The sequence below is a fragment of the Rhinolophus sinicus genome, linkage group LG11 (genome assembly GCF_036562045.2).
Source record: "Rhinolophus sinicus isolate RSC01 linkage group LG11, ASM3656204v1, whole genome shotgun sequence".
Classification (NCBI taxonomy): Eukaryota; Metazoa; Chordata; class Mammalia; order Chiroptera; family Rhinolophidae; genus Rhinolophus; species Rhinolophus sinicus.
Window position 1 is genome coordinate 33575692 of NC_133760.1, and position 22130 is coordinate 33597821.

At 55.9% G+C, this 22130-nt stretch overlaps 2 protein-coding genes across 2 annotated transcripts; both read left to right on the forward strand.

The window, feature by feature from the left end:
* The first annotated feature begins 4721 nt into the window (after window positions 1-4721).
* RRAD (RRAD, Ras related glycolysis inhibitor and calcium channel regulator) lies at window positions 4722-7978 on the forward strand. Its single transcript, XM_019755349.2, has 5 exons — window positions 4722-4858; window positions 5087-5471; window positions 6117-6190; window positions 6316-6520; window positions 7333-7978. Exons 2-5 carry the CDS (start codon window positions 5102-5104, stop codon window positions 7608-7610), a joined length of 927 nt encoding a protein of 308 aa, XP_019610908.2. The 5' UTR covers window positions 4722-4858; window positions 5087-5101; the 3' UTR covers window positions 7611-7978.
* A 2960-nt stretch (window positions 7979-10938) lies between these two features.
* On the forward strand, window positions 10939-20874 carry CDH16 (cadherin 16). Its single transcript, XM_074314772.1, has 19 exons — window positions 10939-11094; window positions 11505-11578; window positions 12067-12124; window positions 12412-12495; window positions 12914-13069; window positions 13139-13277; window positions 13623-13781; window positions 14620-14816; window positions 15459-15581; window positions 15799-15949; window positions 16219-16446; window positions 16541-16617; window positions 16688-16876; window positions 16978-17219; window positions 17816-17949; window positions 18795-19037; window positions 19198-19305; window positions 19589-19705; window positions 20505-20874. Exons 3-19 carry the CDS (start codon window positions 12080-12082, stop codon window positions 20600-20602), a joined length of 2490 nt encoding a protein of 829 aa, XP_074170873.1. The 5' UTR covers window positions 10939-11094; window positions 11505-11578; window positions 12067-12079; the 3' UTR covers window positions 20603-20874.
* Window positions 20875-22130: the final 1256 nt, after the last annotated feature.

Genomic DNA, 22130 nt, shown 5'->3' on the forward strand with positions numbered 1-22130 from the left:
ACTTCATCCTGTGTCTCCTAAGAGTAAGCGGTATAAGCACAGTACTGTTTTCTAGCCAACAAAGAACAATTCTCTAACACTATCGAATATCCAGTCATATATGAATTACCCCCAAATGTCATTCACAGTTGTTTTTTTTTTTTGTTTTGTTTTTTATAAAAACAACTTTTATTTATTTAAGAGTGTTTTTCCAGGACCCATCAGCTCCAAGTCAAGTAGTTGTTTCAATCTAGTTGTGTAGGGTGCAGCTCACAGTGGCCCATATGGGGATCGAACCGGCAACCCTGCTGTTAAGAGCACCGCGCTCTAACCAACTGAGCCAACCAGCCGCCCCAGTTGTTTTTTTAATCAGGCTCCAATTAAGGTCCATGTATTGCATTTGGTTGTTGGCTTTCTTTAGCCTTTTATAGAACTCTGTCCTTGCCCCCCCTTTCCTCCCCTCACACACACGCCTTTTTATCTTTCTTATCACCAACTTTTTAAAAGTCCAGGTGAGTTGTCCTGAAGAAATCCCTCAATCTAATTTGTTCCTTTGCTGTGTTTTCTGTAAACCAGAAATTTACTGATTTCAGACTTAAGTTTATTAGTGAGAACCTTGCCCAGGAGTGTTGCATGTATCCTTTAGCATCCACCAGTTGAGGGTGTGGTGCCAGCTTGTCCTGCTGTTGGTGATGTTCAGCTTAGTCTGGTCCCCTGGTCAGTGCAGTGACAACAGAGTCCTCTGTTGAAAGGAACCCGAAGCACCCTCTGCCAGCACTACTGGAGGTGTGTGTCACCCAGCTGCTCAGGTCTAGGGCTTCTGCCTCTCCCAGCCCTGTGACCAGAGCACAATTGGTTACCAGGACAAATAGTGGGTCTTAGACCTCGGGTCAGCCAGTTAGGAGCCATAATGATATGATTCCCCACCTGTTTCTCTGAAAATAGATGAGGAAATTAAGCCTTGCTCTGCCCACCTCATGCCTGCTGAGGCTCAGATGTGACAGGGCAGAGGCCTCAGCAGGGAGCCTGGCACTTGGCAAATCTTTTTATGAGGGCCACTGACAACAGTGAGCCTAAGAGTGGGCATTGGCAGAGGGCTTTACATATACTACCTAGTCTGGAAATTCTTAATCCAGCTCTGTGTTATTATTCTTTATTATCCCTATGTTGCTGGTGAGGAAACGGGCTGGAATAAGTAATTTATTCCCTAAGACCTCCAGATAAGGAGTAAAGAGGAACCTAAGCAGTTTAGCAGGTACTGCTCAGCTGGCAGGGGGTACTGTTGCCTGGATGGAAGGCCTATGCCCACCCGCACCCCCCAGTTTCAGGAGAGAGTGGCTTTTCCACCTAGTGACCCAGATCTGGCTGCCCAAGCTCAGAGGTGAAGTCATCAGCACAAGTTGCCCAGTTTCTTCGTGTGTGATGTGGGGTAGTTGTGACAATTGCGTGGAACTGCTCTGTGGAGATTTTCCATGGATCTGGGCCTATGTCAGGTAACCTTCCGGGCATTGTACCCCCCCACCCCATTTCCACAGCTAAAGAAGCTCAGTGCTCCAGAGAGGCAGGGTGACCAACCAGGACCCCTCAGGCCCATGGGAGCTTCCCAACCACCGATACCTGGCTGTAGGCTTCACCATGTGTATACACCTCTGCACTGACGGCCCCGATCTTTCTAAGGTGTCTGTGGTGTCTGTTCAGCTGGGGGTGGGAGGTCATGGGGGCGGCAGGTGTCACTGAGTCATTCAGCTGACCCTCCTGGCAGCCAGGCCACGGTGAGCGAGGGTCATCTAGCTGCTCATATCACAGCTGGGATGTCAGCTCCCTTTGTCAGGCTTGACTCATCTGCACCTGGCCCATGGCTGCCTGCAGGGACACCATCTGTGAATCCTGGGGTTGCGCCCAGAGAACTTTCTGGAACCCAGCTGCAGTCTGAAAATACGGGTGCAGGGTGATGGGGGTAGTCGTGAAGTTTTATGTCCCTGAAGCCTTCCACCAGATGTATCTGGTTCTGCTGTTTCTGGCCTGTGACTTCTCAGGCCTCAGTTACCATGTCTACAAAATAGTAACAACAAATCATAGCTAAGGGAGATTGATCCAGGGACTAGATGACATGTATGAACATGCCCAGCTATGTCGACTTTTGCTCATCATCATGCCCACAGCACAAGGGCCAGGCCCACAATAGGTACTTCGTAGAGGTCGGTGGAATGAAGAATGATTTGGGCCTTAGAACAGAGGAACTGGAGTGGGGGGGGCTGTTGTGTGAGGAGAGCTGGGGATACTGAAACCCAGCCAAGTTCCCTTTGCAACATTTTGCTACTTGAAGGGGGGAAGGGTGTGGGGTCCCACAGAGAGAAGTAGGTATGGGACAGAAGAGGTATCTGTGTCTGCCCCTCTCCTAGGCTAACCACTGTTCTGGAGAGAATGAAGCAGAAGCAGGACAGGCCTTACCGGTTCACTCAACCTGCCCTGTCCAACCAAGCATGACAATAAGTTTTATTGAGATACTCTGTACCAGACATGTGCCAACCACTTTATGCCTTTCATGTTATTTATATCTTATAACAACCCCCGTGAAGAGATTGTCCCCGTTCTATGCAGAAGGAAACTGAGGCTCAGCCAGGATAAATGGGCAGAGGTGGGATTTGAAGGCTGAGCGATCCAGAGAGCTGGGAGGACCAGGACGTGGGAGTGTGGGCTGTCTCCCACATGTCCTGGTCTTGGTTCCGGGGGCCCCTGGCCATACCTAGGCTTGTGGTGAGTGTGTCTGGCCTGTTGGGGAATGCCTGGGGCCTGAGTGGCCCAATGTGGATGCAGCTTCCATGGCAATGAGGAAACACTGCTGAAGTCAAGAGCTCAGATTACCAGAGGGGAAACCCAGCCCTAATTCCTTGCATGGCTCCCTGCTGGGAAGAGCCACAGGTTACCCCCCATCCCCCAAACCCACTCTCTGGGTCGATAACCAGGGGCTCTTTTCAATGGCAGAGTCATGTGTGAGGAGGGTAGAAGGGGCCATAAACAGTCCAATCTAACTCCTGATGGGAAGTGGTTTGCTGGCTCTTGAGACTTGCATCCCCTGACATCAGGCTTGACCCATGATTCCCTTTTCCCACTGGACTGAGTCCAGGAAGCTAGAGCCAGCATGGGGTTGCTCAGGACTCCAAGACACCCCCTCCCCCCAAGGGCATGTGAAGGACACAAACGGACAGGCCACCCCGCAGTTTGGTCCTTGCCTACTTTGGGGTTCATGAGAGGGGCCTGCATGAACCCCCTAACACCTAGCCATGCCCTCCTCACTCCAAGTTTCTCTCATGTTGCCAAGGAAACTGACACAGCAGCTAGAGAGCCATACCAGGTCTCCATGACAACTTACAACAACCCACCAGGATCCATCCATCTGTGATGTCGCCTGAACCCTGAATGGGTGCCCCTCACCCTTGCCACACTCTTTAAAGCCAAACGTTACATTCTGATAGCAGGTCCCTGTCACCAGTGCCTCACCGTCTGCCTGTCCCCAATCCTCACACACCCCAGAAATGAGCAAGGGGGAACAAGTCATGCCCAATTGATAGGTGGGCACCCTGAGGCTGGGACACAGGAAACTGGAGGCAGAGCCAGGACTAGAAACCAAGCCTTCACATTACGTCTCCTCCCCTCTGTTACCCAGCGCCAACCCTAGGTCCGAAGAGGGGGGTGAGCTCTGGGCAGTGGTGGCACCAAGTGGTGGTGAAGAGCTTTCTGCCTCCACCCCACATCTGTGCCCTTCATGGATGGGAGTCTGAATCCCAGGCCCTGCATATGCCCTGAACAGCAAGCTCAGTCTGGGGCTTAGAGGGAAGGAGGGAGACATTGAAGACTTCAAGTGGCTAAATCCAGCTCTGATCCAGTTCTGGTCCAGTTCCACCCCTAACTGTGCCTACTGGCATCTGACACCTGCCTGCCAGGATTTCCCCAACTTTGGGCAACCTCCAGCCCAGGAGCCGAATGACCAGGGCCAGGGCCAGGTATTTTTAGCAGGTTTGCTGGCAGATGTCTGGAGGGTGCTGGGGGGTGAGGTGGTGCTGAGTTCATCCTTTCCTTCTCCGGGCCTGTGTTCCCTCCCCAGGATTCAAGCTTGCATCTCTACCTTCAACACACTGCCAGGGGGCTTCCCTTCCTTACCGTCTCCCCCAAACAGCTCTCCAGAGGCTCATGGGGTGACAGTAATCCTCACCCTGAAGGGCAGGCTCATCAGGTGGAATCTTCCCATTCAGAGGAGTGGGAAGAACTTGGTGTTGAGACTAGAAGCCCAGTTTAGGACCCCTAAATTCTAGCTCAGATATGGCTGGGTGGGGTAGGTGTTAACAGGGCAGAGAAGGGTGAAATTTCTCCAGCCTGTAACTGTTCTGCTTGCTTGGGCAACAGGCCAAGACTAGGCGAGAGGGAAGGGAGAATTCACTTTTAAAGGGCCAGACTTAATTCTTCCCCAGAGAGGAGTGGAACACTTGGTTGGTCCTTGCCCCAACCCATGATGGCGCTCTCCACCCCCACCCACCTCCCCAGCACCATTCACATACTCTCCCCCCTTTCCTGCCCCCTCCCCCAAGCACACTCAGGCTTTGTCTGCCAAGTCTGCCTCTGACCCAGCCCCGCCCTGGCGAGTGGGGCGGGGTCTCTGGGTGTGAGGTACTAGGAGGAGGGTGGGGGATCCCCCTGGGGGGAAGGGGAATGACACGTCAGCCCCCGCCTCAGCATGGACGGGGGCGAGAGCGGGGGTGGGCAGAGGCTTAAATAGGAGGCTCTGGAGCCCCGACCCAGTGCGGACGGAGAAGGCAGCCGCGGGGACAGCACCGAGTGCCCGAGCCCGAACCTAGTCCTGACGGTGTCGGTGTGCGAGCGGGTGAGTGTCCTCGCGGAGCGGGATGGGGGTAGTCGCACCCTCTGGGCTGCCGATCAGGAGGATCAGTCACAAGTCGGGGCGCAAGGACCATCACAGCTGGGATGGGACAGCGGCAGGTCGTCAGCCCCGAGCATCTTGCCTGACTGCGGGTCGGGCAGGTGCGCCTGGGATCCAGCCTCTCACTCCAACTCCACTGTGGCTTACATGGCCGTCCCGATTCTTCCCCAGACGGCGTTGGACGCGATGACTCTGAATGGCGGCGGCAGCGGAGCAGGCGGGCGCGGCTGCGGGGGCCGGGAGCGTGAGCGCCGTCGGGGCAGCACACCCTGGGGCCCGGCGCCTCCGCTGCACCGCCGAAGCATGCCGGTGGATGAGCGTGACCTGCAGGCGGCGCTGGCTCCCGGTGCTTTGGCAACGACTGCGGCAGGGACCGGGTCCCCGGGTCCGAGACTGGACTGGCCTGAGAGTTCCTCAGATTCGCTCAGCTCGGGGGGCAGCGACTCAGACGAGAGCGTTTACAAAGTGCTGCTGCTGGGGGCGCCTGGCGTGGGCAAGAGCGCTCTGGCACGCATCTTCGGTGGTGTAGAGGATGGGCCTGAAGCAGAGGCCGCAGGTGAGGAGCTGGGACTATTCAATGGACGGGAGATCCCAGGGTTAAGACTGGAGGCTACAGGGCTGGGGACCTGGATTAAAAGTGGGAAATACCAAGGGATTCTGAAGTCAATTTCAGAATTATGTCTCTACCTACCCATTTCACAGATGAGGAAACTAAAGAAGGAACCCCCAACTTTGGTAGGGGAAGAAATGCTGAGTAGAAGGCCCAGAGCATACATAGGACTACTCTGTAAGATGGAGACAAGACATCCTTCCCCGCCCGGACTGGCAGGAACACAGCCAAAGGGAGTTTCTAGGAGAGGTCCCCTAGGTGACCAAGGCCCTCAGGGCATGTGACTGTTACTCTTCTAACTCAGGCCACTGTATTCAGAACCACCCAGGGGCCCAGGCAGCAGGAGGGCAGGGAGCATAGGAGTAGCCATCCAGGACACTGCTAGCGTGGAGAACGGGTGTCAAGGTGGGGGTCAGGTACAGCATGCTCTCCACCCTCCACTTCCCAGCCCCATCACTTCTGTTGCCACATAACAGCCATCAGTGGAGGGGAAGGTTGAGGGGGCTCTGGGGAGGATTTGGAGGACGTGGCCTGGCACAGGGGTGGGCTTTTGGCAGCCACAGGCAACCTGACTACTAGTCTCCTGTTTAGGGCACACGTATGATCGCTCCATCATGGTGGATGGAGAAGAGGCATCGCTAATGGTCTACGACATTTGGGAGCAGGTAGGATGCAGGCTAAAACCCAGGGCAGGGTGGGAGGGGTGAGCTGGGGGTAGGGGCCTGACGGGAGTCACAGCCTTATTGCTGGGGTGCAAGGATTATTAGGTAGATGTGTGTGTGTTCTTTAGGATGGGGGCCACTGGCTACCTGGACACTGCATGGCCATGGGGGATGCATACGTCATCGTGTACTCAGTGACGGACAAGGGCAGCTTCGAGAAGGCCTCAGAGCTACGAGTCCAGCTGCGGCGGGCGCGGCAGACAGATGATGTGCCCATCATCCTAGTGGGCAACAAGAGTGACCTGGTGCGCTCTCGCGAGGTCTCCTTGGATGGTAAGCAGGAGGCGGGCTGGAAAGAGAGGGAGATCCTGGCTGGACTCCGGTCCACTCAGTCTTGACTCAGCTCAAGGGGATCATGGGTGGCTAAGAATGTTCAGGAAGAAAACTTGTGGGGCAGAGGGGGAGGGAGAGAGCTGCTGTCCTCCCACACGATTCCCCAAAGTCTGAGAGCGCTGGGGAGAGGAGCAAATGCACTAGGAGAGATGCAGGCTGCTGGGTCACCTCAGAGCCCTCTCTGCTGTCCTCTGTCCCTGGCCTGACAGATGAGGGTGAGAAGAGTGCAAGGAACCAGGCCAGGAGGTCAGAGCCTGGATCCCAGGCCTGGGCCAGTCTCGAAGTAGGCTTGCCTCTGGGGAGGATGCTCCCCTCTTGGACTCAGCATCCTCCTCTGTGGCCCCCAAACTGAGCCTCATAGGGGAACCTAGCAATGACTTGATGATGTTCTACTCCCTCCACCCCACTGGTCATCGAATCATAAAGCGCTAAGCTATCTGATCAAGTTCTCATCTCTTGTGTTGACTACTGCAGCACTTCGTTTACATATCAGACTTCAAATTATTTCAATAAACGAGTCTCCTTTCATGGGCCTTTGTGAGCTCCTTAAACTCTGTCAGTTGGGTGACTCAGCAATGCCCGGCACCCTTGGTCCAGGAACTGGGGTCTGTTTCTGGGAAGGACCCAGGCCTCCACAATCCCTTCCCCGCAGATTCCTGAGTGGTAGCTGCTATGGGGTGGAAAGGATTTGAGTAGGCTCTTCACACACCCACCCTTTGTTTACTGATGTGTGCCTGTCCTACCTGCACCAGAGGGCCGGGCCTGCGCTGTGGTCTTCGACTGCAAGTTTATTGAGACATCGGCTGCGCTGCACCACAATGTCCAGGCACTGTTCGAGGGCGTTGTGCGCCAGATACGCCTGCGCAGAGACAGCAAAGAGGCCAATGCCCGTCGGCAAGCAGGCACCCGGCGGCGAGAGAGTCTTGGCAAGAAGGCAAAGCGCTTCCTGGGCCGCATTGTAGCCCGCAACAGCCGCAAGATGGCCTTTCGCGCCAAGTCCAAGTCCTGCCATGATCTTTCGGTACTCTAGGCCCCACGGACACTCACTGCGTTGTGCAGATAGGTGGGCAGATTGGTGGGCTGGCCCAGCCAACTGCCCTAGGTGCCTCACGGCTTGCTCAGACTCTGGATTTCCCCCACCTCATGGTCATGGACAGACAGTGCTGCCCAGGGAAGTGGTTCCCAGGGTCCGTCAAGGGCTGGGCCCACAGAGGTGGGTATGCCGGCCCATGTGCATCCCAAGCAGCAGCCGGAGCCAAGCCCATGGGGCAGGCCTGTGTGTGGGGAGAGGACACTGCCTTTCTCTATACCCAGTATGCATGCCCTGGAGGGAGGCTGTTCAGTGCAGTGGCTATTTGTTTACATGCAGATTTTTGTAATAAAGATTATTTCCTGGTAGGTCAGGGCTGTCGACTCTGTGTTTCCTTGGTGGGGGTGGAGGGATGCTGCAGGACCAGGCAGGGTTCCCTAAGTTGAGGGATGAGGGCTCCCTGCCCCACCCAGTGTGTGGCCTTGACTATCCTAATGCTTGGGCCTGGATATAGCCCACTGGGTCAGAGGGAGCAAGTGTGGGTTGGGGTCTGGTTGGGGGTCCAAGCAGCAGGAGACACGAACCCCTCCCAGCTGTTATCCCACTTCTTCTCCTGCACTGGGGCCTGGCATTGCCCAGATGATCCAGGGTTTAATCACCCCACTGTATGTAAGGGAAACTGAGGCTGCTTGAGGGACCACGCCCCGCCTCAGGTCTTGTGGCCAAACAGTAACCTTGGGTCTGGCCCTTGGGCTGGTGTCTCTGCCCTGCTTCCCTGGAGGGGCTGCAAATCCTCTCAGGTGGGGTGACTATGGAAGGCTTTGAGACTCCCTGGCTGGGGAAGGAGGAAGCTAGTTTGTTAAAGGTAGGGTGAGGAAGTCACATCCCTTGGACTTGACTCCACATTGCTCCCCACTTCCCTGCTGAGGCTGGGCTACTGAGGGGGCTCTCACTGTTCTCCCCAGTCTGAGTGGCCAGGCCAGAACTTCCCATGCTCAGCACTGGCTAATGTGGTCTTGGTGGGAACATGTCCCTGGAGCCCTCCCTGCCTGGAATGAGAGGGAACGTGTGCATGTTCGCTGATAAAGGTGTGCTTGTCTCCCCACAGCCCACATCCAGACAGAGAAGCCCATCTAGGCACAGGTGCCTACTGGGACTTTCACGTACATCATTTCATGAAGGAGTATCCCCATTCAGCAATGGCATATGGGGAACAGAAACACTTGCCCAAGGTAACGTGGGTAGAAGTGGCTGAGTGGGGACTGGTATACAAGTCTGCCAGTCTCCAGAGCCTGTAGGCAGCCTGGGGCAAGGCTGGGGTCCATACATTCCTTCATTAGCTCAATTAGTTAATTCCACTAGGAACCCTCACAACTTGGTTAGAATCCTGATTGCAATTTTTCAACCGTAGGAAGAGGTTTAAAGGCTGCTCCTCAGTTTGTGTGACCTCTGTGACTAACCCACATGCCCCCCAAGGCAATTTTAACTGCTCACAGCTGCTGCTGCTCTCCACTCCCACCCTTCAACATACTCTAAGGCATGTGGGGGGCATAGTTTCCTTAGAGCAGGTGAAGGTCTTGAGGCCTGAAGAAGAATCCAGAATTTCCTGGCTCTGCTGTTTATTGGCTGTGTGACACTCAGCAAGCCACTCAACCTCTCTGTGCCCCAGTGTGTGACATGGGGATGATGTCCCCTTCAGAATGGAGTGGGTGAAGGTATGTGCTTAGAGCAGTGCCAGGCATGTAGTGAGAACTTAACACGTGTGAGATCCCTCAATATCCCTATACTGCACTGCTCCAGGTTGGGGTGCCTGAGGAGCCTGAATGACTCTGAGGCAGGCATTCAGCTTGTGACAAGGCTGGGGGCAGCTGAGGGGTCCTGACTCAGCCTCCAGCCTGAGAGAAACTAAGCAGATACATAGTGGGAAGGACTCGGGGCAGACCATGGGAAACTGAGGGCAAGGAGAGATGAGAGACCTTGTGATCCTTCTCACCCTCATTCCTCGTCCTGGGCTTCCAGGCCCCAGAAGCTTCTTTTGGCTCTGCTTGGCTGCCCTCACTGGGGGAAGGGCCCCTGGTCAGCTCTGCAATTCCCTCAAGGTCACCTGAGCTGGCTCAATCTTTTCTTTCCTTCTCAGAGGCACCAGCCAGTCCATTGTTTCAGCCCTGTCCGTGTCCAGGGGCTAATGTGAACACAGGGAGCCTCAGGAGAACTCACGGCCACTTTCCTCCCGCCCCCAGTCCACTGGTGGGTGGTCTAGAGGCCTGAAGGCCCAGTTCAGGTCGTGCACTGCTTATCTGTGCTTCATGTGCAACCCCCAGCTCTGTGTCTTAGTTCCACAACCCAGCAGGGAGCTGCTGAGGCCCGACAAGGGCCAGCCGGGTCCCGGGGCGCTGAATGCTGCCCTGGAGGCACTCCCAGTCTGATGGAAGAGACAGACAATGAAAATCTGGTGTCCTCTCTGCATTGGGGTGAGGGCTTGGTATTTTCACGAGAACCCTGAATAAGCCTGGGAACCCAGGGAAGGTTTCCTGGAGAAGGGACTATCTGAGCTGAGTAGTGATGCCTGAGCAGGTGTTTACCAGACAGAGGAAGGGGTGGGAAAGGCATTCCAGACAAAAGGAACAGAGTGGGCCAAGGTGGAGCTACGGACGCTGGTGCATGGAGGAGAAGTGGGATCGAGTCTGGCCGGAGCCACAGAAAAAGTACAGTCATCCTTCTGTATCCACAGAGTATTGGTTCCAGGACCCCCACAGATACCAAAATCTGCGGCTGCTCAAGTCCTTTATAGAACATGGTGTAGTATTTGCATGTAACCTATGCACATCCTCCTGTATACTTTAAATCATCTCCACAATACTTAATAAATCTTATAAACATCTTATAACACCTAATCTTATAATACCTAAAACTTAAATCATCTTACAATACTTAATACAATGTAAGTGCTGTGTAAGTAGTTGTTATACTGTATTGTTTCAGGAATAATGGCAAGACAAAAAGTTTATACATGTTCAGTACAGACACAGCCATCATAGGCCTAACCAAATAGGACATGTCAGCAACAATGTAATCATTTCTTTTTGGAATATTTGCAATCCACAGTTGGTTGAATCTGCAGATGTGAAACTCGCAGACTGTAATGTCCAAGCCCAGAGGGCTAAGAAGTGCCCACTGGGCTGTGTAAGGTGAGAGGAGTGCCAGGCTGAAGCTCTCCCCACCGCCTGGTGCTGGCAGTCACGGATGCTGAGCAGCCCCCAGCTTTCCAGAGTCAATGAGTAACTTGGGGGGCTGGGCAGGGCTAGGCCTGCTGCTGTGGGCCCAGTGGTGTTTTCCACTCCTGAGCAAGCGTGGCCGGAACGCCTACCTGCTCAAGTGTGTGCCTTGCCCTCCTCCACCTGGCCTGGCCTGGCCAGTGCTCCTTGGAGAAAGAGCCCTCTCGCCTGGCAGCTGGACCAAGGGAGCCAGCTTCAGGCACCAGCAGGTGAGGGCCTAGGAGTTGGGAGTGGGGGTGTGGGCAGGGCTGAGGTGGGGTTGGTGGTGGGGGAAGGAGAAACACGGCCCTGTGCTCCTGTCGTCCAGGGAAGATTGGACTGGTTGTTTGTGCTCTGTGTGCCCAGCTCTATGCTGAGTGCTGGAAAATGCTGAGATGAGGACAGGTCTTCTGCCCTGAGGGGACTCTGAGTCTGAAGGATGACAGCAGAAGGAAGAACAGTCCTGCAGACCCTGAACCAAGTGTCCTCTATGCCAGGAGGAATTTGCCTACGGTTAATCCTCTGTGACCTTGGTCAGGCCCTGTCCTTCAGGCCTTGCCTACAACATGAGGCAAACTGCAGGAAGAGACTTGCAGAATCGTCAGGGTCTTTCCAGCATCAAACTTTTGTGATTTTTCAGGGCTGCTGGGAAATTACCACTTTGGGATCCACTAGCTGGGCAGGCTAAAGTGGGAAGGAGACAAAAGTCTGGAGGTAAAACTCCCATGGAGATCCTTGTGGGGGCGTAAACCAAGAGGCAGCAGGGTGGCTGGGCCTGGCTGAGCAGCTGGAGGCTACTCTGCAAGCAATGGGGAGCCACAGGCCCTTCTAAGGGGAGGAAGAGGAGTCTGTCATGAGGTCACTCTGGCTATGTGTTTGGAATAAGCTGAGGCAGGGGACACGGGTAGGAATGGGTGGTGACAGTGTCCATGTGGGTGGGTTAGGGAGGAGCATCTCTGATAGTTGCTGGGACAGCATAGAAGGACAGGGCACAGGAGGAGGCCTGGTTGCCTGCCCCATAGTGACCAGGTAGGAGGAGGTGTAGCTGAAGAAGGAGGAACAGTTACATGCCATGGGGATTGGGGAAGCCAAGGCCTGGGGCTGAGTGGGGATGAAAGAAGGAATACTTTCTAGGGGGAAGGTGATGGGAGGGACCCCCTGCCCAGCAATCTGGGCTGGATTCTTACTGCCTTGGCCCTCAGGTGTGTCCCGACCATGGTCCCTGCCTGGCTGTGGCTGCTTTGCCTCTCTGTCCCCCAGGTGAGCTGGGCCCTGCTCCCCTCCTTCAGATCCTGACTTTGAGTGTTGGTGCTCTTGCCCCCCACTCCACCTGGACTAGTTACACTGACCATGGATGGTAGTAGTTGGGGGAGGGGTCAGAGCTGGCTATAGGCCTGTTGTGGCATCATGAAGTCAAAGGCCAGAGGGTGGATGGGCTATGGCATGGCCAGGCACAGGGAAGGGGCAGAAGTTCCCCTCTGTGCCAGGTCCCCAGCACCCATGTCAGGGACATAGGGCCTGGGGACAAGGTGAGCATCTTCCCGCAGGCTCTCCCTGAGGCCCAGCTTGCAGAACTATACGTAGAAGTCCCGGAAAACTATGGTGGAAATTTTCCTTTGTACCTGACCAAGGTGAGCCTGAGCGCTGGGGTGGGTTATCCTCCCCCCGAGTCATTTTTACCCCACCTTCAGTACTCCTTTCTCTTTTCGCTCTGGCTCACTTTTAAACACTGCTATCCAGAAAATATGTGATATAGTATGTATGACTAGCAAGATTTTAATCCCCGAAAAAAGTAGAGCTTTAAGTTAAAGAACGAAAATTTGGGGGAGGGGTTTCAAGCTTTAGAAAGAATGGCAGGGAGTATTAGGGAGCGTCAGGTACAGGGGAAAGAGCTCTGGCTTTGAACCTCAGTCCTGTTACTGGCTGTGTGACCTCAGGTAACTGCTAGCTCTCTCTGAGTCAGTTTTCCCATATATAAAACGGGACCATTGGGTGCTGGGGCCATCCCCCAGGCCTGCCCCCCCCTTTACTTTTGTTCTCCCCTACCAGCTGCTGCTGCCCCGTGAGGAAGCTGAAGGCCAGATTGTGCTGTCAGGAAACTCAGGCATAGCAACTGAGGGCCTCTTTGCTGTGGATCCAGAGTCTGGCTTCCTGCTGGTGACAAGGGCCCTGGACCGAGAGGAACAGGCAGAATACAGGCTACAGGTAGGGCTGGGCAAGGAGTAGGGGACAGCAGTGAAGGTGGAGCAGGGCACTGACTACCCTTCCCTGCAGGTCACCCTGGAGAATGAGGAAGGACGCGTCTTGTGGGGCCCACAGCTTGTGCTTGTGCATGTGAAGGATGAGAATGACCAGGTGCCCCATTTCTCCCAGGCCATCTACAGAGTTCATCTGAGCCAGGGTACCAGGCCTGGTGAGTCCCCAGGGCAGCCGGCTCACTGCAAGGTCAGGTGGGCACTGACAAGAGAGCAGAGAGTAAAAAGATTGCCAGAGAGTTGGCATAGGGACAAGGCAGCTAGGGGGCCAAGCTGCCCCTCCCATTTTTGTCCCATTCTGTATTTCACTGAGGGTGTTCAGGTGAATCCATCCTTTTTGGGCCTCAGTTTGCTCATCTGTGAAGTGGGATGAAATGCCATGGCTCACCTCGAGTCCTGATATGATGATGGATATGGAAGGAAGGACCAGGGAGCAATAGGGAGGCATGGGAGACACTCCCACCCTCCCCAACCCTTAGGTTTGCCCTCTCCATACACACCAGGCATTCCCTTCCTCTTCCTTGAGGCTTCAGATGGGGATGAGCCAGGCACAGCCAACTCGGATCTCCGATTCCACATCCTGAACCAGGCCCCAGCCCAGCCTTCCCCAGACATGTTCCAGCTGGAGCCTCAGCTGGGGGCTCTGGCCCTCAGCCCTAAGGGTAAGCCTGAGCTGGGAGTGATGGGGAGGGAGGGTCAGGGGAAGCTGAGGAAGGAAGGTGGTAATAGAAGGACGGGTTGGAGCTTGAGAGATAAAGATGAGGAAAGAGCATTCTAGATGGAGAGAATAATAAGGCAAAAAGCCATGCTTGAACAACACTTGGAGGCAAGACCCTGCATGGAGAGTTAAGAAATGGTGTGGATGGAGTATCTCAGCTCTACATTCTGGAGACTCAGGTCTAAGGTACAAGGATAGGAGAGACCTGAGGGAGGTTAGCCTAGGATGTTGCTGGGAGACCTTTGGACTGACAGCAAGAGAGACCTGGACGTGGGAGTTCAGACCAGAGGCACGGGCTGGGAGGAAAACTAATCATACCCCCAGACCCCAGCTAGCTACCCACTCACTTATCTACCACCCAACTATATATGCAGTCCATTTACCCAAACATCCACCCAAGCTAACCCATCCACACACCCAAATCCCCATTCATCTACTGCTCCCTAAACCCCCATCCACCTACCTGATCAGTCATCCATTCATCCACCAGTCATCTGCTCATCTACCCATCCACCCATGTGCTTCTACCCCACCCCACCACATCCTGGTAATTCACCCATCCAGTCCATTAGTCATTCGTTGTGTGGATAGGTATGCAAATGACTTTGGAGACTATCAGGTCCCGCTTGGCTGCTCACAGTAGAGATAAAAGTCCTTCTCATCCCTTGGCCAAAAGCATATCCTGAACACCTGCCATATGCTTGGCTTTGTGCTTGGTACCTTGCTGAGAAGGGTGCCCTGAACATGGCCTTTAGCTCAGCTGACCACCCTGTCCCTTCTAGGGAGCACCAGCCTAGACCAGGCCCTGGAGGGACCCTACCAGCTGTTGGTACAGGTCAAAGATATGGGCGACCAGGCGTCGGGCCACCAGGCTACAGCCATCATAGATGTCTCTGTAGTAGAGAGCACGTGGCTGCCCCTAGATCCTGTCCACCTGGCAGAGAACCTCAAAGTTTCGTACCCACACCAGGTTGCGCAGGTGAGTAAGTGGCTGTCAGCGGCGAAAATAGCCCCCTGGATGGTATAGCTGGGCCTGAGTCTCATGGAGATTTTGGGGGGTGGGTCCAAGGGCCCAGCTTGACTTCTCTGCCTCCCCTACCTGTGCTTCTCCCTCCACTGTCCCTATCAGTTCTCATCATGCATTGGGGCATTCAAGGTCCTGGGACCAGGCTCACAGCCCTTCACCTGTTATCTTCTGACAGGTGTGGCTCTGTGTTCTGACCTCCTGACCTTGCCCCAGGCTTCCTCAGGAGGAACAGCTGCCACCTCCCTGCTGCCATGGGGATTGTCACCCAGAACAGGAATGTTTCAGGCCTCTTCTAGGAATGCCCTGGGGTCAGGCCCAGCCAAGAGGGCAGAGAATTAAACAACCTGGTCATTCAGGCACTTTGGGCAGGGTCCAGGCTTGGACCAGGGCAAGGCCACCATGGAACTGCCACAACCACAAGTGCCCCAAACAGAAGGACCCTCCCTGGACTCCAGGGAGGACAGCAACTTGCCTGGGGTCACACAGTAATCGGGGCCCAGTCTTCCCACCTGGGAACAGTTGGGCAATAAGGGCTGACACAGGCTGTCCTTGCCTCTTGTCCTGGGCTGCTCTCATTCTGTGTCCCTTTCCTAGGTACACTGGAGTGGGGGGAATGTCCATTATCACCTGGAGAGCCAGCCCCCTGGACCCTTTGATGTGGATGCAGAAGGGAAACTCTACGTGACCAGGGAGCTGGACCGAGAAGCTCAGGCTGAGGTGAGGTGAGGGGGAAGCCAGGAGGGCTGACTAAGGGGTGCTTGGTCACTGACTGGTTAGCTTCTGGGGGTATCACATTCACCTCAGGCACGGAGGCAGTGCAAGAGTGCCCAGAAGAGCTGGAGCTGGCCACCAGAAGGGAACCCAGACCCAGGCCAGGCTGAAGCTGCCCTTGGCCTTCATCTGACGCCCCCCCCCCCCCCACTGCCTACTACAGTACCTGCTCCAGGTGCGGGCTCAGAACACCCGCGGTGAGGACTACACAGAAGCTCTGCAGCTGCAGGTGGTTGTGATGGATGAGAATGATAACGTGCCTGTTTGCCCCTCACCTGGTGCCTCAATCAGCATCCCTGAGCTCAGCTCCCCAGGTGGGCTACGGTTCTTGTCAGGAGCTGGGGGAAGGGTGAAGTCCCTATGAACCATCCGTCTTGCTCTTCTTTGAGATGGGGCCAGCCTCAATGTCCTCCCACAACACACACACACACACACACACACACACACACACACACACACACACACTCACGCGCACACACACACGCTCATGCACTCAGATTTAGTCCAGTACAAAAGAGGAGTGGGTGAAGTAAGGCCTCCAGACTGGGCCCTGGTCCCACTCAGGTGGGTGCTGTCTTTGCAGGCACGGAGGTGACTAGGCTGCTAGCAGAGGACCTGGATGCCCCTGACTCCCCCAATTCTCACGTTGTGTATCGGCTGCTGAGCCCTGAACCTGAGGAGGGGACAGAAGGGAGTTCCTTTGAGCTAGACTCCACCTCAGGCAGTGTGACACTGGGACCTCGTCCACTCCATGCTGGCCAGAACTTCCTGATTCAGGTGTTGGCCGTCGACCTAGGAGGAGCAGAGGGCGGTAAGTGCCCTGACGGTGACCCTGATGGCGACCCAGTCTCCTAGCCCCCTTTGTTCCTATCTTGGCCTCCCCAACATGCCCTCCCCTGCCTCAGGCCTCAGCAGCACCTGTGAGGTTGCTGTCACAGTCACGGACATCAATGACCATGCTCCCGAGTTCATCACTTCCCAGGTAAGCAGCAGGGGAGGAGGCCTTGGGAAGGCGCTGATGGGGGACTCACGGCCCCTCCAAATGTCTCCAGATTGAGCCCATAAGCCTCCCTGAAGACACAAAGCCTGGGACTCTGGTGGCCACACTCATGGCCACTGATGCCGACCTTGAGCCTGCTTTTCGCCTCATGGACTTTGCCATTGAGGCAGGGAATATGGACGGGACCTTTGGCCTGGATTGGGAGCCAGATTCTGGTCATGCCCAACTGCGACTCCTCAGGGTAAGGGGCTGGGGGTAGGAGAGGGGCACACATGTGCACTCATGCATGCACAAGTATGCTGCACCCCGGCCCACACAGTGACCCAGGCCCCACTGTTCTAGAACCTCAGCTATGAGGCAGCTCCAAGTCACAAGCTGGTGGTGGTGGTGCGGAGTGTGGCAGAACTGGTGGGGCCAAGCCCGGGCCCTGGAGCCACAGCCACAGTGACTCTGCTGGTGGAGAGGGTGGTGCCACCCCTCAAGTTGGACCAAGAGAGCTACGAAGCCAGTGTCCCAGTCAGCACCCCAGCCGGCTCCCTCCTACTGACGATTCAGCCCTCAGACCCCATGAGCAGTCCCCTCAGGTGAGCCAGAAACCCAGCCCCTTCCCTGAGCTGGACCTCCCCTGCTCCCCAGGGATGACCCCAGGGCCCTAGAGGTGGCTTGGAATATTCCTCAGACCGTGGCTAATGCCAAGATTGTGACTCCTGGGGCTGGGGGGTGGGGGTGGGCTTGGGCATGGGCAGTGTGGGATCAGGGCTGGGTGAACTGGACAGGACATGGAGAGGGGTGTTTGGACCCCGTGAGACCTCAGACGGTGCCTCTTTGTGCTGCCTGGACGGGGCCCTCCTCCAGCCCATCCCCTCATCCAGACAAGGCTGTCCTAGGTTCTGGCCCCATCCTGGCCCTTTGTTGGGGTGACCTGGGACTAGTGGAGTTGAGTCAGGTCCCCCAGGCTCTGAGGGTCCCTTCCCCACCCACAGTACCCTTTCAAGCCCTGACCTCCTACGAGTCCCTGAAGCTGGGGAGAGAGACTAGGTGTGGGGGGCACTGCTGCCACCCCCAAGTCACAGAGAGGCTGTGGAACTTGAGCAGGTCACACGGCCTTGGAGGTCTCTGGGAAAGACCCCATATATGGTCCCAGTGCCTCCTCACTACCCCCATCTTCTCTGGGCCTCAGGTTTTCCCTGGTCAATGACTCAGAAGGCTGGCTCTGCATCAAAGAGGTCTCCGGGGAGGTGCACACGGCCCGGCCTCTGCAGGGAGCCCGGCCTGGGGACCGGTACACAGTGCTCGTGGAGGCCCAGGATGCAGGTATGGCCAGGCGGCGGTGGGGGCCTCTGGAATTAATACACTCCTCAGACAGACAGATGGATAGGCAGGACCAAGCTGCCTCCCTGGGGCCCCTGCTGGCATCTACTTTGCCTCAGGCAGGAGGGAGGAATGAGGGGCTGGGTCCAGGGTCCCTCTCTAAGACCTGGCTAAGACGTTCGTCTGGCCTCTGCCTTCCCTCTCGGATCACCCTCCCGAGCCGGACACTTGCAATCTCAGAGGACCCTTTCACCCCAGAGGGCCTCTCAAGGTGTCAGCTTCAGACACAGGCTGGGAGCAGAGGGTGTGGGACTGGGCAGATGGAAGGAGGGCCAGGGGCTGTCTCCTGGGACAGGTGAGCTAGGAGGTGGGCCTGAATGGGACACTGAGGCCAGATGTGGAGGACTCTGAATGCCACTTGGACAGGATAAAGAGCTGGCCCAGGGAGGCAGTTTTCAGCTCTGAGCTGGGCTGTTCTGTGCTGTAACACAGACCCAACAGGGATGAGCTCCTTTCCAGTCAAGACATCTCCACATTGTTGCGTCCTGGCACCAGTAGTGTGACTGGTGGTGGTGGCGTGGTGAGGGCAAGCTTGGCATCCAGAAAGGCACAGAAAGGTCTGGCAGCGGTTTGGATAGTGAAGGGGATGAAGTGCATTGTGAGGACGAGACTGGCGTGGGGATTGATGATAGGGATGGAAAGGAGAGGTAGCGTGGGGGGAGGGGGGCTGGCAGGGGAATCTGCAAGGCGAGATGATGGGCTGTTGGGAAAAGGACCAGCCCAGGGACTCTGGACTCACGCCGGCCTCCACAAGGGCCCAGGCCAGCTCAGCAGTGCTTCCTCTGCAGGCGAGCCGACACTAAGCACCTCTGTGACACTCGTGATCCACTTCCTGAAGGCCTCTTCTGCCCTGGCCCCAACTCTGATCCCTGTGCCCAGTCGACACCTCTGCACACCCCGCCAGAACCATGGCGTGGTTGTCAGTGGACCCAGTGAGGACCCCGACCAGACCAATGGGGACAGTCCCTACAGCTTTGCCCTTGGTCCCAACCCTACGGTGCAGCGAGATTGGCGCCTCCATGCTCTCAATGGTGTGTGGTGGGGGAAGGCGGGGAGGCTGTGGCCCAGGCAGGGAGGGGTGGCACTTGGAAGTGAGATGCCCTTCTACTGCGAGGGTGGAGCTGGGCCTAAGGAGAGCAGCCCCCAAAGGGCCTGTCCAGGCTAGTGACTCTGGTCACATGGTTCCAACAGGTTCTCACGCCTACCTCACCCTGGCCCTGCATTGGGTGGAGCCACGTGAACACGTAATCCCTGTCGTTGTCAGCCGCAATGGCCAGATGTGGCAACTCCAGGTCCGAGGTGAGGCCAGGGCTCCTGAAGGAACCACTGGCTGCTGGTGGAGGGGCTGGGTACAAATGCATGCAGGCTCACACAGACAGTATAGCCTGTGCACACCTGCGGCCGGGCATACAGACTCACGTGCACCCAGGCACGTGCACAGAGGAGCATGCATCCCTTTCCCCACATGAATGTACGCGTGCCAAAAAAGACACATACCAGCCAGCTGGGCCATGCTGGGGGCTCCAAGCGGCTGGGGAGCCCTTCCCCTCCGCCCTTACCTTCCCCCCGTGCTTGCCCCCAGTGATCGTGTGCCGCTGCAACATGGAGAGGCAGTGTATGCGCAAGGTGGGCCGCATGAAGGGCATGCCCACGAAGCTGTCGGCGGTGGGCATCCTCGTGGGCACGCTGACAGCAATCGGTAACAGAGGCTGGGCTCCTGTACGGGGGAGGGCAATGGATGGCCAAAGCCACAGCCTCCACATAAACAGTGGCCCTGTCCCCATCGTGCCCCCTGGGCTGGAGAAGGAACCTCTGCCAACTCTCCTAGTCATTATACTTTTCCTCCTGTTGTCACACTCATCATCATCACCATTAGTAACAGCATTTACTGTTACATTATTACCCAGTGACTGTGTGTCAGGCTCAATGCCAAGCATAGGATTATTGCATTGAATCATCCCTACAACCTTGTAGAATCCTGGCATCTCCCCATCTTCCAGATGAAGTCTCTGATGGTCAGAGAGGTTATGTGACTGGTCTAAGGTTACACAGCCAGGGTGTGGCAGAACCCAGGTCTTGCTAACCTAAGTCCAAGCCTCCCTCTCCATCGTCTTTTTTCCTTCAGCCCTTCCACCCCAAATGTTTTCTTGGCTAGTTCTAGCACAATGCTACCATGTGGCTTTCTCTCAGAGGTCCGTGGGAACAACTCACAGGCTCCCCGGTGACCCCCACCCAAACTGTTTCCCAGAAAAGGGGACCTGGGAGGTGGTGTGTTCTGGGGCAGCCTCAGGGGGGCAGGGCCTGGTGCCAGCCAAGCAGGCCAAAAAGTCAGGCTTCTTCAGGCACTAGGGCCACAGCGTCATACCAGCCCAGCCTTGGGGATGCTGTCTGGGAAACTGCCTCCTTATTAAACCAATACCAATAATGGGGAGGCCCTAGTGATGGACACGTCCCACGGCTTCTTCTAAGGACTGATCCATCCCTTTCGGGCCCCTCAGGCATCTTCCTCATCCTCATATTCACCCACTTGACTCTGGCAAGGAAGAAGGACCTTGATCAGCCAGTGGACAGCGTGCCCCTGAAGGCAGCAGTTTGAACGGTCCAGGCAGCCCCAGCTGGGAGGTTGGCCTCTAGCTCCATCTGAATCCACTGGGAGAGGACCCAGCACACAGCAACATGGGGAGCAGGACAGAACAGAAGTCCCTTCACCTGCCCTGGGGTGGAGGCAACACCACCAGACATGTCTGCACACTGGCTTTATGGGCTGCCCGCAGGAGTGCTCCAAATGTTGGCATGTTTGTTCAATAATAAAACCTCGGAGAGCTGGGTATGGGCCCTCAGGGATGGCTGTGCCCATGGCCAAAGGTCCGTGTGTGTGCGCGTGCGTTCACTGTGTCCACCTGCCCCTTTATCCTTTCTTTATTTCCTGCTGCACAGAAAGGGCTTGGGGACTTGAAGGACAAGTGGGGGTCCCCAGTAGGAAAAGTCACGGGGGTATCATATGGGCTCTTGGTGAGATCTCGACGCTAGAGGAGGGTGGGTCATTTCCATGGGCATTCGGAGACCACTGGCTGTAGACCCTGGATGGGTCAAGTCTGTCCAGGTGATGGTTGAGGAGGTCGTCCTCGAGAGTGTCATTTCTGTGTTTTTCTGCATATCAGCTTTGCTATGAGAGGACACTTTGTAAGTCCATGTCCTGTGCTCATGTTCCTATACATGAGTCACCTGCACACGGGTGGGTAGAAGTCCCTCAGTCTCAGAAGGGGTTTGGGCAAGAATTGTGAAGGCCCCATGGGGCTGTAACAGGAGAGGTGAGGCTGGGGATGGGTTCTTCTGCCCCAGTGCTGGCCCCAAGGCACTTTTGGGTTTCACACACCGGCTGATGAGCACAAGGGGAGTCTGCAGCAAGTCAGAGAAGGGGGAATCACTCAGATGGATACCTGGGGTAGGATAGAAACCCCCATGGCTACCCCTGCCCCAGGTAACCCCATCCCCTGGCCCAAGATTGAGCCACTGCCCTGGTGCCCTGCTGAACCCTAGCCACACCTCCAGACTGACCGCTAATCCCTGACCCTTAACTGACCCCAGACACATGCTGATTCCCCACAACCCCATGCCAACAGTCTCTGGGGAGCCAAGGTGGGACTTGCTGTCCCAGGCACCCTGAGCTGATGATGGTAAATCACGGGGAAGGGAGAAAAACAACTTCAGTGGGGCCCAGGCCCTATTTTTAGGTGATAATCTCTCCACTCCTGGCAGATTCTGTGGGATGCGAGCCAAGAGAGATGGGGCGGGCATCCTGGTTGGCCTGGGGGAGCCTGTGAGTCTCAGCCAGTATCCCCAGCCTAGGGATGGACTCTGAGGCTGGTTCTAGCCGTTCTGGGCCCAGGACCCCACACTGGAGGCTCTGCCCACTATTGTGGTCCAAGCAGAGCTTCCTGCCCCTTTCCCAGGATCCTCCGCTAGGTCTGCACCCACTTATAAGTCTTCAGGGTACAAAGCTCTTTGAAGGCAGCATCTAATCTAATCTTCCCATCAACCTGCACTGTGGGATTACTGGCTTCATTTTCCAGTGGAGTATCCTGAAGATCAAGGAGGTTAAGTGTTGCAGCTGAGAGTCTTGG

What these genes read in the sequence shown, in the direction of transcription:
- CDH16 (XM_074314772.1), top strand. Translation starts at nt 12,080, where the DNA reads ATGGTCCCTGCCTGGCTGTGGCTGCTTTGCCTCTCTGTCCCCCAG. An exon ending in ACCGAGAAGCTCAGGCTGAG is followed by an intron (nt 15,582 to 15,798) that starts GTGAGGTGAGGG and finishes TGCCTACTACAG; the next exon opens with TACCTGCTCCAGGTGCGGGC. An exon ending in CGTGGAGGCCCAGGATGCAG is followed by an intron (nt 17,950 to 18,794) that starts GTATGGCCAGGC and finishes CTTCCTCTGCAG; the next exon opens with GCGAGCCGACACTAAGCACC.
- RRAD (XM_019755349.2), top strand. Translation starts at nt 5,102, where the DNA reads ATGACTCTGAATGGCGGCGGCAGCGGAGCAGGCGGGCGCGGCTGCGGG. An exon ending in GCCTGAAGCAGAGGCCGCAG is followed by an intron (nt 5,472 to 6,116) that starts GTGAGGAGCTGG and finishes TCTCCTGTTTAG; the next exon opens with GGCACACGTATGATCGCTCC. An exon ending in TCTACGACATTTGGGAGCAG is followed by an intron (nt 6,191 to 6,315) that starts GTAGGATGCAGG and finishes TGTGTTCTTTAG; the next exon opens with GATGGGGGCCACTGGCTACC.